We start from the raw sequence: 18,015 nt of genomic DNA on the forward strand, positions 1-18,015 counted from the left end.
TTTATGACCATGCACTCCCACTTAATGAACAGTAAATAACCATCATGCTGTACAGTTAATGAACTATCTGTTGTATCAGTGTGAAAAATCTAATACTTGTATGGCAAGAATTGTAGGAGATGTTTTTGTGTTATCATCTTCTCTTCCAAGTATTCATTGTGTAGAGCATTGTGTGCAAGACTTACATATAGAAGAGGATAGCCTATCCTTATATAGGCATATGAGTGATGTTTAATATAAAATTAATAATGTCAGTTTTCTTACTGTTTCATTACTTTGCTTTTAAGGAAATAGGATACTGTATACCTTTATCTTTAGTAACCAGAGAAACTGTCTCTCAGCTTATCATTACAGGTAAATGTTTTTTAAAAAGTAACAACATTCCCAATACTGTATCATGAATATGACTATAATACTGTATGCTATGGAAACTTTATAATGATCCATTTATTAGTGTATAGGTTAGGCTACTATGAAGCGATCAAATCAACTATCCTAGGCTACCATAAAACAATCATACTGCTGCTTCTTCATTATCAATTCATGAATCATTATACCTATAAATAAATAAATACTCCTTTTTCACATTATCAAGTTAATTATCAATTAACACTTTAATGTCAAGCGTTAATAATACATATAAAATCTACAATGTTTTGCATCATATAAGACAATAGAGTTGTAGGTCCTGACAGACAACTCACTTTGTGCAGAATCTAAAATAGTCAATTCACAGAAGCAGAGAGTAGAATGGTGGTTGAGGGAGAAGGGAGAAATGAGGAGGTATTAAAGGGTACAAAGTTTCAGTTATACAAGATGAAAAAGTCCTAGAAATCTACTATAAATTATAGGACCTATAGCTAACAACACTTTACTGTGTATTTACAAATACAGAACTTATTATTATTATTTTTTTAATTTTTATTTATTTATGATAGTCACACAGAGAGAGAGAGAGAGAGGCAGAGAGACACAGGCAGAGGGAGAAGCAGGCTCCATGCACCGGGAGCCTGACGTGGGATTCGATCCCGGATCTCCAGGATTGCGCCCTGGGCCAAAGGCAGGCACTAAACCGCTGTGCCACCCAGGGATCCCTACAGAACTTATGTTAAGTGCTCTTATCATACACACACACACACACACACACACACACTCAATCAATCAATCAATGAATAAATAAATAGGGTGGGAGGAAACTTTTGGAGGTGATACACTTATGGCATTGATTGTGTTATGGTTTTTAAGATGCATACTGATCTCCAAACACATCGAGTTGTATACTTTAAATGTATGCCAATCATACCTCAATAAAAGGACTAAAAAAGTTATTATATGAGCATGGCAAGTAGAGGAACCTACAGTGAAAGACCATATGAAAAATTATCTTAGAAAAAAAATCCATCAAGATAATAGCTTACTCCTTGTTGCAAAGATCAAATGAGATAATATATGAAAATTCTGGTAAGTGTTCTTCTATGTTGATTTTAATGATGAATAATAGCTCAATAAGTTATTATATAACATGTAATATTTATAAAATTCACAGACTACAAACAAACTTAACAGGCTATAAATTGCTCAGGTGAGCATTCTCTAAGAGATAATTTCTATCTCTCTTATTAAAAATATTATTAGAAATAATGACAAATTCCTTAAACACACACACACACACACACACCACTTTTTAAAAGATAAAGCTCGAGGTTTTCTAGTCTGAAGAGTAACGGTAACAATTACTCTGTAAAAGTCAAGAGCGAGCGGATGGCATGAATCCTTTATAGTTGTTATCATTGATCATTACACAAAATATTGTGAACGATAGATAATACCAATGGTTATTCATTTGTTATTTAGACCTTACAAATTGTGTTCAAATATACAATAAGCTAATTAGAATAACCTAAGTATAGGAAACTACTGTCCCTACTTTAAAGGTAAGAAAATTGATGTTCACAAAGGATAAGTGGCTTTACCAAGATTACTCAATTACTAAGTAGAAGAGTTGGACTGGAGTTCCTAACTCCAAACTCTTTTTCATGTCTCTGCACTACTGTTAGAGACAGGTTCCAAAACATGTATACTGAAGCACTGACTCAGAAGTCTGACCTCTCCACAGAAATTCTTCCCTATACTCATTGTTTCATCACCTGGAAAATAGGAAAAATAGACAGTCGTACCATCTTCCCCAAAAGGTTAGGACACAGGCAGAAACCCAAACTGGAATCTGTCTACCAGGGAACTGGTGCTAACATTGGGTGACAATAAGGACCTAAAATCCCAGATTTTTTTTTTAAATCCCAGATTCTTGAACACTTAAATCTAAAACTGAATTTTTTTCTCACTAAAGGAAGCAGAAATGTAACTTTAATGAACTATGAAATTCAGAATGCCAAGCAAACAATTTTTTAGATGATTTTGGATTGAAAGGAATCTAGGAGCAATGGGTGGCTCAGTGGTTGAGCCTTTGATCCCAGGGTCATGGGATCAAGCCCCACATCTGGCTCCTCAAAGGGAGCCTGCTTCTCCCTCAGCCTATGTCTCTGTCTTTCTGCCTCTCATGAATAAAATCAAGAAAGAAAGAAAAGAAAAAAGAAAGAAAGAAAGAAAGAAAGAAAGAAAGAAAGAAAGAAAGAAGAAAGAAAGAAAGAAAGAAAGAAAGAAAGAAAAGAAAAGAAAAGAAAAAGGAAAATAAATCTATAAGGCTGTATGACAACACTGCAGTCTTCCACTTTTATTGAAAATATTTTTTCACTGTTCACTGTTTTTATCTTTTTTTTTAAAGATTTATTTATTCATTCATTCATTCATTCATTCATTCATTCATTCATGATAGATATATAGAGAGAAAGAGAGAGGCAGAAACACAGGAGGAGGGAGAAGCAGGCTCCATGCTGGCAGCCCGACGCGGGACTCGATCCCGGGACTCCAAGATCATGTCCTGGGCCGAACGCGGCGCTAAACTGCTGAGCTACCCAGGGATCCCCTCACTGTTTTATCTTAGTCCTCATGTGGTTAAAGGTCTAAAAAATTCTGTTATCTGCACCTTACTGTGCAAATTTCTGGTATGTAATTTCTATATAACTCTCAAAGTTCTCTCTATATGGTAGATGGCTATTAATCAGTATACAGTTATTTAAGTCTTAATAAGTGCACTAAGACAAAATAGGGATGCAAACAGATAAAGTACTAAGACTTAGCTGTCAATTTATCTATTTCTACATTCCAATCAGATCTTTATTATAATTATTTTCCCTTCTCTTTGCATTTGCAGTGTCTTATCAGAGGAAATAAAAATGATAAAAACATTTTTTGGTAACAATGTGTACTATACTTCACTAATCTGGAAGAAATTTATCTGTTATTAATTACCCAGAATATATAGTTAAGAACTAAGAAATAAAAAGTCTCTGAGCTTTTCATAGTATATATACTTAAACTCATCCATTTTTGCTTCTGAGAGTGTATTTCTCAGATCTACAAAGTAAGTTTTAAATTTTTTTTTTTTTCGAGAAATGGAAGGAGGGAGAGAACAGTGCAGAGGTAGGGGGCAAAGAGAGATAAAATCTTAAGCAGGTTGCACACCCAGCCTAGAGCCTGACTTGGGGCTCAATCTTACAACCCTGAGGATCATGACCTGAGTCAAAGTCAAGACTCAGACACTTAATCAACTGAGCCACCCAGCTGGCTTTAATTTTTGATACTTTTTATAAATATAATCCTAGTAAGCTAAATAATTAATATTTGCCTTCCTAATTACAATAGGTCAGAAAGAGCAAAGTGTAAGAAGAAATGGTTTTCTGATAGCAAGGTACATACAACCATTAAGAATGACAGCCAAAAAAAAAAAAAAAAAAAAAAAAAAAAGAATGACAGCCAACAATGAGAGACACCTAACTCTAGGAAATGAACAAGGGGTAGTGGCAAGGGAGGTGGGCGGGGATTGGGGTAACTGGGTGATGGGCACCGAGGGGGGCACTTGATGGGATGAGCACTGGGTGTTACGCTCTATGTTGGCAAATTGAACAATAAATAAATAAATAAATAAATAAGAATGACAGCCAACAAAAAAAGCAACGACAGAATGTTATTTCAGTTTTAGACAGCTGAAGAACTCACATGTGGGAAAAAACTTCACTGGTGGAAAATGAATGAATTGTGACCATCACTACTTTGCTGATGGAAAAATAAAGCTATAGAGATTTGTTTACCACAAAGTAATCTTGTCCTATTACAGTCTGTCATTCCGCCCCCCCCCCCTTTTTTTGTTAAGGTTTTATTTTTAAGTAATCTCTACATCCAACATGGAGTTTGAACTCACAACCCTGAGATGGAGTCACAAGCTCTACTGACTGAACCAGCCAGGTATCTCCCTACAGTTAGTCACTTCTTGAGCAAGAGATATGTGATGGGGATTTTTATATTATCTAAATAAAAGGGAATACCTAATGATCTTGATATTTATTGTGATTAGATGAGTAAAGAAGGGATAAAGGTTAAGGGTGACTTAGTTTTTTTTTTAAACAGAGTCAAAATTTATTGTGGACACAGCTACAGAAATTATGATAGATACTGAATTCAAAGCATGATTACTTCACCACATCTATCTATGATATTTCTTAAATTCTGTGACATTTAATCCACCCTAAACATGAATATACTATTTGTAGATTTCATACTTTATGACTTAATATAGTGGGCAAGCAGAGTTGCTCTAAGTGGGTAAACAAGTCTGCTACAAAAAAAAATAGGTACTGTCAACAGAGTAGAATTTCTTTATGTATGGACTGACTGCTGCTAGACAGAACTGACAACTTGTGAAGTCTATACCCATCATTCACTGGCTTTCTTTTCTTTCTCTTTTTAAAGATTTATTTATTTATTTATGAGAGAGAGAGAGAGAGAGGCAGAGACACAGGAGGAGGGAGAAGCAGGCTCCATGCAGGGAGCCCGACACGGGACTCAATCCCGGGGTCCAGGATCGCGCCCTGGGCCAAAGGCAGGCGCCAAACCGCTGAGCCACCCAGGGATCCCCATTCACTGGCTTTCTCACACCACTATTTACACTTTACAGTCAGACCATCTCCTGCTACTCCAAGCAGAAGGAAATAAATAGTAATCATAGCTGTTCTTTATTAATGAAATCACAATCTAAATGCCTATCTCAAAAACTAAATATTTTTGTATGTTGAATAATAAAGAAAAACAGCAAATAAACTATATTACTTCAGTAACAGGTAAAGATTTATCAACTTACTTTGCGTCGTAGTTCTTATTCTTGTGGTTGGTTCAAACCATTCCTGAGGTTTTTTTGGATATGCTGAGCCTGAAACAAATACATATATCATATATATATATATATTTTCAAGGTTTCAAGGTTTTCAAGGTTATAAACCTTGAAAATATATACCATACAAACTTACAAGGTAATTCTATCAGAAAGGCAAAACAAAGTTGGGGAAAACAACAAAAGCAATAGGTTCAGAAGTAAAAGATAATGTTAATATTAAAGGATCACACCAGTAAAGGATGAGCCACTACTTACAGCAAAACAGGCAGCAAATAAAAATACAGTCATCTAATAGACAAAACTATGTACAAGTCCTTTGTTCTGGTCTGAGAATGACTGAGTTCAATAATACTTGAACTTAATTTCAATATTATTTAAGAAGAAAAAAGACCAAACATTTATTCTTGCAAATAAGTTACTTTAGGTAAAAGTCATAAACACATTTCCATATCACAGAATAATTACATGTTTGGTACCAATGTGTGGTGGGATTAAAAGGCAAAAAGGGCAAAATAAACTTAAATTCTATTCAATCCAATTCAATTCAATCCAATTCAATTATTCAAATCTAAATTTGACAAAGTCAAAATTGCTTGACTGATAAAAGAACAGACAACCAATCACTTACTTAGCACAGAAGTTTGCTTATCAAAAGTTTTGAAGTTTCGACCTACAAGAAAAAAAGAGATAGGCTCATACAATACTTGGAAATAAGAACAGTGATGATACTGCACAGACATTTTACTTGTATACTATGGATACTATAAACCAAAAAAATCTCCACAAAAATCAGACCTTTCTTTCAGCAGTCCCAAACATATGCATTATATTCATTTTTTTCTCTTTTCTAAACTTCAAAGTATCCATCCAAGTATTGGATAATAAGTCAATTTTAGGATCAATTCCATCAAAATAATAGTTGTATGTACTGAATGCTTACCAGGTATGAAGTATAATTTTACTTAATTCTCACACTTTATGTGATTGATACCATTATTCCTATTTTATAAATAAGGACACTGAAATTGATCACTTGCCCAAGATTACATATCTAGAGGTAGTAGGGATAAGATATAAACTCAGGGTGTCATATATGTTAATATATTCTATGTAAGCAATATTGCGGACATTTCAAAGTTGTTATGAAAGATGCTACTTTTTCTTTTGAAATGATATCTAAGGACAACTGTAAAAGGAATACAATGGGATGATTAGAAATGAATTTCAAACAATTATAGCAAAGTAAATCAAATCTGCCCTAAAGTTATTTCTACCCATCGGTACAAGTGTCACTATAAATTTTCAATTTTTCTTCTGTATACAAATGTAATATATGCTTGTTGTAAAAGAAATACAACGTTTGGGGCAGCCTGGGTGGCTCAGCGGTTTAGCGACGCCTTCAGCCCAGGGCGGGATCCTGGAGACCCGGGATCGAGTCCCACGTCGGGCTCCCTGCATGGAGCCTGCTTCTCCCTCTGCCTGTGTCTCTGCCTCTCTCTCTCTCTCTGTCTCTCATGAATAAATAAATAAAAATAAAAATCTTTAAAAAAAAAAGAAAAGAAATTCATCGTTCTAGAAATATATGACTTAAAAATTCATAAATATCTATTGAGTGCCTACTACATGCAGGAATACCATGGTAAATAAGACATAAGAATATTCTTTCAGATTTGTTCTCAGTCTCTATCAACAAAGTACTTTTTAAAAAAGTAGATACATGCTTCTTAAAATGTGTTTCGTTGCTTTTAAATAAGTACTTTTTCTAAAAAAATATTTTATTTATTTGAGAGTGCATGTGTACCTGTGGCAGGGAAGTGCAGAAGGGGAAGGAGAGGGAAAAGAAAAGAACATCAAATAAACTCTGCTGAGTACAGAGCCCAACAGGGGGCTTGATCCCACAAACCTGAGATCATGACCTGAGCCAAAACCAAGATTAGACCCTTAACAGACTGAGCCACCCAGGCACCCCAAGAAATACTTTTTAAAAAAACACCTCTGACTTAGGGCTGTATCTTATAATCAAAGATATGTCATAGTTTAACTAGATGGTTTTTCTAGTGATACATAAAATAATGGCATCTTAGATTTGAGGACATATATCTTGATCATCTATTCATTAGTATAACAAAGTACTCATTTTTCATAACTAAAAATTATTCCACTGTATGCATGTAGCATAATTTATATAGCGAGATACTTTTAAGAGCTTCCAAAAATCAAAGATTTAGAATAACAAAAGGCAAACATATAAGATGATTCAGCAAGTAATTTTCCACAAGATTTATTTTTGTGTCTCAGTGGCTTTTATCACAGTTTTAAGTTCAAACCCAGAACCTTCTAAAAACTAAATATAGATAAAGTGAAATAGAGTGGAATTCTATAAACACAATGATTACAAAACAGATTTCTAAAGACTTTTTCTTTAAAAACAATCTCATATTTCAAAAAAGGTGAGGTGGAAAGAACAAAAGTCCCTGTATATTTCATATACAAGGATATTTTAGGTTGATTAATAATTAACTCAAATTCTGGGACTTGATTTATTTATTTATTTTAGATTAACATTCTATTTATTTACTCATGATAGACACAGAGAGAGGCAGAGACACAGGCAGAGGGAGAAGCAGGCTTCCTGCTGGGAGCCCGATGTGGGACTTGATCCCGGGACTCCAGGATCAGGCCCTGGGCAGATGCTAAACTGCCGAGCCACCCAGGGATCCCTGGGACTTGATTTAAAAATGAAAAAGAAAAAACTGTATCATTTCTGCTTAACCTAAGAAATACATATCCACTGTAGATAATCAGCCAAATACAGAAGGAAAATGTCACCAATTATTCTACCATCCTAAACAAATCATTGTTATTAGCACTTTAATACATTACTTTCCAACCTTTTGTTATATTTTCTCAACATATTGTGAGAATTTTCAAGACTGTAAGCAAGGCTGTAAGATTTTTATATACCTATTACCTAGCTTACCATTAACTTTTTACTGTACCTTGGTTTATTATTTATTTATTCAACCTTCCAAGCTTTTTTTTTTTTTAAAAGATTTTATTTATTTATTTGAGAGAGAGAGACAGAGATAGTGACAGAGAACACAAGCCAGAGTGCACAAGTGGGGAGGAGGGGAAAAAGCAGGCTCCCCACTGAGCAGGGAGCCTGATGTGGGGATCCATCTCAGGACCCTAGGATCATGACCTGAGCCCAAGGCAGATGTTTACCTGACTGAGCCACCCAGGTACGTCCAATCTTCCAAACTTTCGTATTAGAGCTCAAATCATACTATATATAAAATTTTATATCCTTATTAGAATATGTCCATGTAAATAGGCTCAAACTACATTAAATTAAACTAAAAACATTAACAAATTTATATGAGAAGCAAGGGACATTCAACCAGTCATGGAATGCAGATTCTTTTTAATTTTTATTTTTTAAAGATTTTATTTATTTATTCATGAGAAACAGAGAGAGAGAGAGAGAGAGAGAGAGAAGCAGAGACACAGACAGAGGGAGAAGCAGGCTCTACGCAGGCAGCCAAATGTGGGACTCAATCTCGGGTCTCCAGGATCACACCCTGGGCTGAAGGCAGTGCTAAACCATTGAGCCACCCGGGCTGCCCAGATTCTTAATTTTTAAGTTCAAATTCAAGCTTGCGTACAGGGATGAAGCAAATTCAAGATGCTGGATGAGTTTTATTCACTATACCTCTTTTTCAACACTTCATGTTAAATAGGAAAACAGAATCTTCAAAAAATAAAAAATTTGGGGATCCCTGGGTGGCACAGCAGTTTAGTGCCTGCCTTTGGCCCAGGGCGCGATCCTGGAGACCCGAGATCGAATCCCACGTCGGGCTCCCGGTGCATGGAGGCTGCTTCTCCCTCTGCCTATGTCTCTGCCTCTCTCTCTCTCTCTGTGTGTGACTATCATAAATTTAAAAAATGATAATAAAAATAAATAAATAAATAAATAAATAAATAAATAAATAAATAAATAATTTGACCACACACACAGACTTTTAAGAGTTTAAGACATGGTTTTACTTACTTTGTGATGACTGCCAAGATTCTGCATATTGACTTGATAATCTGGTGGTTTGATCTAAAAAACAACAAAAAAACAAAAATAGACATAGTACACTATAAAGTATACTATACTTTTTAAATGCATATTTTTATAAGAGAACAATGTGTAATCAAAAGAGCAAAAGTATTCCATAAAACTCCAGGGAATTCAACACTTGGGGGCACAATTTATTTTTAAAAAGTTTCTAAAGAGTTATGTTGTACCTAAAAAATGAACTATTTAATTATCTCTTTTCCCTAATGACTTTCTAAAGAAAAAAATGTAAGACATAGAACATAGCATGAGGTAAGGGAGATAATAAAAGCTTTGAGTTGAGGAACATTTTTAAAGTTCATAATGGATCTTCTTGAAATCATTAATATCCATTTGCCTCAACTTTTCCTGTAAGTGGTCAATATATTATATATTTTAGTCTACTCTTCTTTAAAAACTTGTTTTCATATAAAAATGGAAATCATAACTAAATCTGTTCAAAAGTGATCAGACTGTTACCTTGGAAGCAGAAGGATTTGACATATTCAGGGGTGGTAGCTAAATATTTTTGTTACCATATTCCTATTACTAAAAAAATTTGAACATCCATCTCTAAAACGTATTATATACATGTACTACTGAAATATATTAACTGATGTGTTGCATTTATTATAAAACAAAAATAGACATCTTAAGTGGATGAAATAGAATATAGATATACATGAAATTCTAATATTTTCTTCCTGCATTGCAATGGATTTTTTGTTTTGTTTTGTTTTTATTTAAATTCCAATTAGTCAATATACAGTACAATATTAGTTTAGGGGTAGAATTAAGGTACTCAGTACTTCCATACAATCCCAAGTGTTCATCACATCAAGTATACCCCTTAATCCCCATCACCTGTTTCACTCATTCCCACCCCCCACCCCCCTGCAACTATCAGTTTGTTCTCTATAGTTAAGAGTCTGTTTCTTGGTTTGCGTCTCTCTCTCTCTCTCTTTCTCTCTCTCTTTTTTTCCCTTTTACTTGTTTCTTCTTGTACCTCTTCACCGATAATTAGTCCAGAAAATAATCTAGGAAGATTTATATTCTTCTTAACATGCTCCTCTTTTTGTTCTTTAGAGTTTTCTTCTGCATGCAGGTGTGTGCTTCACTAAGAATTTAATAGAATTTTAGGGGCGCCTGGGTTGCTTAGTGGTTGAGTATCTGCCTTCAGTTCAGGTCGTGATCCCAGGGTCCTGGGATTGAGTCCTGCATCAGGCTCCTTGCAGTGAGCCTCCTTCTCCGTCTGCCTATGTCTCTGCCTCTCTCTGTATCTCTCACGGATAAATAAATAAAATCTTTTAAAAAAGAAAATTTATTAGAATTCTAAAGGGATCACAGAACCTGTGGTTTATGTAGTTTCAAAGAGCTATAAGCTGGTAGCAATGGCATTAAACTATTGGCTATATGAATGGCTTAATCAGTCTCTCATTTTTAGAGCTTTGTGTATACATAATACCAAAACTAATAAGAACACTTAATTTAAGTGTTTTCTACATGACAGGTACTTTCTAGGTGCTTGCACATGTGAATTAATTTAACCTCTTAAGAACCCAAATGAGGAAACTGAGGAACAGAAGTTAAGTAATGGCCTGAAGGCACAAACCTAGTAGTAGAGGGGTGAAACCCAGCGATTCTGCCTCAAGATCCCATGTTCTTAACCACTATGCTAAAATGGTGCATATCTTCTTTGGGATTTCTGTATCAAGAAAGAATGGGGGAAAATGAGGAAGGGTGGGAAATATAAAGAATACTCAATGCCCATAAAGCAGCTTTGAGCTTATTTTTAAAATGGAATGATGAAGTAAAACAGGAATTATGGAAATTCTCAAAAAGTGGTGAGGCTAAAGTGGAGAATTACTCTTTCATAGGACTAAAATTTAAAATTATTCATAATTGACAGAGTTTACAAATTGGTTCAGCATCCTCTTAAGCCTTAATTGGTTTTTTTTTTCTCTTCAGTCAACTCTTCCCTTTAATAAAACACAGATTCACATGAATAATCAAATGTTTATTACTAATCTGGGGTTAATCTGGACAATCCAGGGGTAAAAGCAATTATCTAGGTATATAAAAACTTCCTAAAAGCTAACTAACATTCCTAATAGTGTAATGAGTATAACTGCCAATGAGATCAGTTTCTCCAAGATTTTTAAATTTTTAAAAAAGATTTTATTTGAGAGAGAAAGAGTGAGCATGCATATATGCATGCACATCAGTACACAAGGAGGGGGACAGGCAGAGGGAGAGGGACAAGTAGACTTTCTACTAAGGAAGGAACCCAACATGGGGCTCAATTCCAGGACCCTGGGATCATGACCTGAGCTAAAGTCAGACGCTTACTGACTGAGCCACGCAGGTGCCCCTCTCTATAATTTTTTTTAAAAAACTACAAATAACTCTCTTCTTTTAAGCCCCCAAAATATCTTATATTCCATACATAATCCAAGTAGGCTAAAGAGTGACTTGTTTAGATATTACATGGCATTACAGTACTAATCAGATGCACATATGGAATCAGTAATTTTAATAAATACTTAAAAAGTATACAGCTTTTTAAAAAGTCGTTATAAGGAAAATACTTTGCAGTATTTTAAAAAGCATATTCACAAAATACCTTTATATTTTAACTAAAAAGACAGCTCCTAAGATATAGTCATATGTATATAAAGCAAAGTTACCTGCAGAATCAAGAGAATCCCTGGATCTGACCTTATTAGTAGTAATATCACTGTCAGAGCTGTCTTGATCATCCTGTTCAGTTTCTCCTAAAAAGAAGTAAATAAGACACTAGTATATAGTCTATTCTAATTCTCTGAGGATCTAGATTAAAAAACAAGTAATTAAACATTAAAATGAAGCCTCTCAATTATCAGATATAGAATTGCTATTTATTATGTTTACTATTCTGGATCACAAATTTTCATATAAGCTAAAACTGAGCTTATTACTGTTCTCTGAAGCACATAATTCTATCTCAAACAAATATTCAGAGTAGTATCTACAACATTATATCGAGCCTTTATTGTAGAGTTGAAGACTAAACAAATGAGCGTTAAATAGCGGAAAAATTTTACCTTATGGAGGGAACTACATGTTGCATGTAAATTCAGACAAGACTAGTATATGCACACACATGTGCTTACATGTGTCCATCTGTGTTTTGGAAAGGAGGAGGTATACACACACCCATATACAAACATTTCAGTATGCAGGTCACCCTTAGATTATGGTGGGCTTTAAAAGGGACTAGATTTTATTGTGCTATTCATAGACTGATTATGAGAATTTGGAAAAAATGATTAATACCATAATCAAAGGCCAGAATACGCCAGAATCGTTTATTAGCTTTACTAACTAGTAACTCAGAAAAAAGATCCTTGAAATTCATAAAAAGGTTATCATCACTCACTCTATCCTATTTCACCTGCCCAATTATGAGTTCAGGCAGGCATGGATTTTTGTTTTTCTGAAGAAAAACACATTTTCTCCTCTCTCTGAAGTACCTGTCAAAATTGCTCATGTTAATGGGGAAAAAAAAGATTTAGAATATTTTAAAAGAAAATACCTCCTTCAGAAAAATTGACCTTCTGTTGGACACTGGTGGCTTCTAGAAAAGAAAAGCAGACATATCATACATAATATCAAAAGCTAAGGCTCAACCATAAACAAGGTACTTGTTTGTACCTTGTAATTTGTGCATGTAATTTAGGAAAGTGAACATAAAGACAGACTAAATTTTTTTTTCTATTAAACCTTAAGAAATATATATTATTTCCCTCTAGGTTATTTCAGAAATAAGTCTGACATAAACTAGAATTAGGAAGAGTTTATTCTTCCTTCAGCCACAGATTCCATTTGTACTCTAAAACATAACCTGTTCACTGAGGGGGGCAATGGGATGAGCACTCGGTGAGTTCTGCTATATGTTGGCAAATTGAACTCCAATTAATACATACATACATACATACATAAAATGTGACCTGTTTGCAGAAAACATTAAATTCTCTGTTAACAAATATTCCAGTCTCTATAGGTTTGCTGTATTCTCATTCTATTTGCTAGATTCCTACACTCAAAGTCAAAGTCAAACTTGCCTTAGTACTATTCTCTTAAAATTTTTTCATGGATATTTCCATTCGTACAAAAAGGTATCACTCCCTTTTTTGGAGTTTTCTAAGCATACAACTATTATTGTACTTCTCTTTTGTACAGCAGTTTACTTTCTTCATTCCTATAATTAATCCCATAGCACACACAAGATGGTTCCTTATTAAGAATCAATGGTTACCTCTTAAGTCATTATCTTAATATCTTAATAGTTAAGCCCTTGATATTTGTACACTGCTAGTTTAAAAAAAAAATCTTCATGTCTGCCATATGATTCCCATAACGTCACAAGGAATAGTCTCCTAGATAAGGCTCAGAGATACTAAGTGACTTTTCTAAGGGTACCAGAACAAGTGATAAAAAAAAATAATAAAAAAAAAGATTTGAACAAAGCTTCTTCTAATTTCTAGTCTACTACTTATCTACTACTGCATCAGTCTTGTTTATAATGGCATATAGTCAGCAATGATAATTATTTTTTTTTGGATTGGAGCAATTTAAGATTCACAGCAAAATTGAGGAAAAGGTAGATTTATGGTCCCTGCCTCACACATGCATAGCCTCCATTATCAACATCCCCACCAGAGTGGTATTATTTGTTTGACAGTGGTATCACTGATGGACCTACATTTACACATCATTATCACCCAAAGACACTAATTTACATTATAGCTCACTCTTGGTGTTGCACATTCTGTGGGCTTAGACAAATGTATAATGACATGTATCCATGGTATCATATTTTCATGCTCTAAAAATCCTCTGTGCTCTATCTTATTCATCCTTTCCCTGTCACTACCACCACCCTCAAACCCTTGACGACCATTAATCTTTTTACTATCTCAATAGTTTTGCCTTTTCCAGAATCCCAGATATGTTCCTGAATGTCTTTTCATGGCTTGATCATTTCTTTTCAGCACTGAATAATACTCCATTGTCTGGAGGTGCTAGTTTTATCCAGTCACCTACTGAAATTCATTTTGGTTGCTTTCAAGTTTTGGCAATTATGAATAAAGCTGCTATAAACGTGTTTTCAGCCTTTTGTGTGAACATTAAATTTTCAACTCCTTTGGGTAAATATTAAGCAGTGTAATTGCTGGATTGTATGGTAAGAATGTGCTTAGTTTTGTACGAAATCATCCAACTGTCGTCAATGTGTTTGTACCATTTTATATTACAACTAGCAATGAATGAGTTCCTGTTATTCTACATTCTTGTTAGCATTTGGTGCTACCATTTTTCTGGATTTTGGCTATTCTAATAGGTGTGTAGTGGTATTTTGTTTTAAACTGCTCTTCCCTGATGATGTATAATGTAGAACATCTGTCATATGTTTATTTGCCATCTGTGTATCTGTTGTTGAGGTGTCTGTTGAGTCTTTGGTTCATTTTCAAATCAGATTTTATCATTGAATTCTAAGAGTGCTTTGTATATTTTGGATAATTGTCCTTTATTTGCTCTGTCTGTGGCTTGTGTTATTCTCTCATCATTGTCTTTTGCAGAGCAGAAGTTTATAACTTCAATGAAGTTCAGCTTACCAATTCTTTCACGGGTTGTGCTTTTGGTTTATATCTAAAGAGGTATCACCATACCCAAAGTCCTTTAGGTTTTCTCCCATTATCTTCCAGGAGTTTCCTAATTTTTAAAAAATTTATATTTAGGTCTGTGATACATTTTGAGTTAATTGTTGTAAAGGGTTTAAGATCTGTCTCTAGATTCACTTGTTGCATGTAGATCCACTTGTTCTAGTGCCATTTAAGACTATTTTTGCCTCCATTGTATTGCCTTTGCTCCTTTGTCAAGTATCAGTTGACCACACATGGGTCTATTTATGGGTTCTGTATTATATTCTATTGATCAATTGGTCTATTCTTTTACCCATACCACACTATCTCAATTACTGGAGCTTTATAGTACGTCTTGAGGTTGAACCCTCCTACTTTGTTCTTCAATACTGTGTTGGCTATTCTGGATCTTTCAATTCTCTCTATAAACTTAAATTTTTCACTATCCACAAGATAAGTTATTGGGATCTTGATTGGAAATGCACTGTATCTATACATTAAGTTGACAAGAACTGACATCTTGACAACAATCTTCACATCCATTAATGTGGAATAGCTCTCCTTTTTTTTTTTTTTTTTAGTAAATTCTTTTACTTCATCAGTTTTGTAGTTTTTCTTATATACATCTTGTACATATCTTCTTAGATTCATACTTAAATATTTTACTCCCAGGGCAGGGGATGCTTTGTAAATTGTATTGTTTTTAATTTCAAAATTTTCTTGTTCATTGCTATTATGTAGGACAGTGATTAGCTTTGGTATATTAACCTTGCATCCTTTGACCTTGCTATAATTGTTAGTTTCTATTTTTTGTCCATTCTGTTCGATTTTCTACATTGATAATCATGTTACCAGTGAAAAACGATAGTTTTATTTCTTCCTTCCCAACCTGTATACTTTTGGTTTCCTTTTGTCTTAACTGCATTAGTTAGAATTTCCTGCACAATGTTGATAAGGAGGGATCCCTGGGTGGCGCAGCGGTTTGGCGCCTGCCTTTGGCCCAGGGCGCGATCCTGGAGACCCGGGACCGAATCCCCTATCAGGCTCCCGGTGCATGGAGCCTGCCTCTCTCTCTCTCTCTGTGACTATCATAAATAAGTAAAAATTTAAAAAAAATTAAAAAAAAAAAACAATGTTGATAAGGAGTGGTAAGCAGGGACATCTAAGCCTAAATATGCATTTGGGTTCCTTCAGGTCTTTTCATGGCTTGATAGCTTATTTCTTTTTAGCACTGATACTAATACAGAAGCTTCCAGTTTCTCACCATTATGTTAGCTGTAAGATTTTTTGTAGCATTTTAAAGTTAAGGATGATTCCCTCTATTCCTAGTATACTGAGAGCTTTTATCATGAATGGGAGTTGGATTCTATCAATGCTTTTTCTGCATCTATCAATATGATCATGTGATTTTTCTTTTTTAGTCTGTTGATGTGATAAATTTTCAAATGTTGAACCAGCTTTGCATACTAGGGACAAATCCTACTTGGCTGTAGTGTGTGTTTTAAGATTTATTTTTTTTTAAATTCAAGTAATCTCTACACCCAATTTGGAGCTAGAATTCACAACCTCCAGATTAAAGTTTGCATGCTCTACTGACTGAACCAGCCAGGTGCCCCTAATTTGGATTCATTTCGCTAATATCTTGTGGAAGATCATTCCCGCTGTGTTCATGAGATATTGATCTGTAGTTTTGTTTTCTTGTATTTGTCTGGTTTAGGTATTAGGGGAATGCTGGCCTCACAGAATGAGTTAGGAAGTATTTCCTCTGCTTCTATCTGTAGTAATTTATCTTTCTTAGTTTTTCTTTTTTTCCTTAGTCAGCCTGGCTAAAGGCTTTATCCTTTGAAAGATGATCTTGCAAAATAGAGAATCCCAGCTTTTTTTCTCTCAACATTTAAAATCATTTACTCCATCTCTTCTTGCTTATATGGTTTCTAAAGAGAAGAATGTAATTCTTATCTTTGTTCCTTTATAGGTAAGGTGTTTTCTTCCTCTAGCTTCTTTTAGGTTTTCTTTATCTCTGATTTTCTGTAGTTTGAAAATGGTAAATACTAAGGTGGGTTTTTGTTGTTGTTGCTTTTGCATTTATTTTGCTTTGTGTTTTCTGAGCTTCCTGAATCTGTAATTTGGTGTGAACATTAACTTGGGGAAACTCTTAGTCATTATTGTTTCACATATTTCTTCTATTCCTTTTTTTCTTCTTCTGGCACTCCCATTTAAGTGTATGTCACACATTTTATAGTGGTATACTTGGATGTTGTTTTTTTCAGTCCTAGTTTCCTCTGCTTTTTGGTTGGAAATTCTACTTTTTACAATTAAGATATAATTGACACATAATATTGTGTAAGTTTGTATATTACATGTTGACTTGATACATTTATATACCATCTTACCACAACAGCATTAGAGTTAACATCTCTATCACATATTAGCATTTATTTTAATATTCTATCAGTATGCCCCCTCGCACAGAAATTTTTTTCTCAGCCATGTCCAATCTAGTATGTCAGTGTTTTTTTTTTGTTTTTGTTTTTTTTTTTTTGATCTCTACTATTTGATTCTTAGGATTTCTATTTGTTTACATTGTCAATCTGTGTATGCTGTCTAGGGGAGGGAAAGGGCTCCACAGTCCTGTAATTCTTTCAATGAGTTTATGTCTCTGAACTGTGAACTTCACAAGTGGTTTTCAATATTTTTCTTTCCTCCTTAGGTGAGACAGGTTGTCTAGAGTGGCATGGAGTAGGGTATTTTCCTTCTCCCAAGTCAGTTGGGCTTTGATGATACTTCAGTAGGTCAGGCTCTGGTTAACTAGACTACCCTGAAGGCAAGCCTTGTTAAGAACAGAGTGCTCTGGCATATTTAAAAATGATTCCTTTCCCCCCTTCTCCTCTCCAAAGCATGATTTGGTCAAGTTCCTAGAGGTAAATCTCACAGTACAGTAGGGA

The 18,015-nt window shown here is 34.5% G+C and overlaps 1 protein-coding gene across 5 annotated transcripts in view; it reads right to left on the reverse strand.

Moving 5' to 3' along the window:
* The window catches only part of TOR1AIP1 (torsin 1A interacting protein 1), a 43,061-nt gene that overhangs the window by 11,046 nt on the left and 14,000 nt on the right, over positions 1-18,015 (reverse strand). For all 5 annotated transcript variants that reach the window (XM_041756401.1, XM_041756411.1, XM_041756392.1 and 2 more), the window contains 5 exons: positions 12,964-13,005; positions 12,077-12,163; positions 9,339-9,392; positions 5,916-5,957; positions 5,255-5,323 (listed from right to left, as the gene is read on the reverse strand). In XM_041756401.1, the coding sequence (XP_041612335.1) occupies positions 5,255-5,323; positions 5,916-5,957; positions 9,339-9,392; positions 12,077-12,163; positions 12,964-13,005 (294 nt within the window). The remainder of the gene's footprint in view (positions 1-5,254; positions 5,324-5,915; positions 5,958-9,338; positions 9,393-12,076; positions 12,164-12,963; positions 13,006-18,015) is intronic.

The sequence above is a fragment of the Vulpes lagopus genome, chromosome 1, assembly GCF_018345385.1.
Source record: "Vulpes lagopus strain Blue_001 chromosome 1, ASM1834538v1, whole genome shotgun sequence".
Classification (NCBI taxonomy): Eukaryota; Metazoa; Chordata; class Mammalia; order Carnivora; family Canidae; genus Vulpes; species Vulpes lagopus.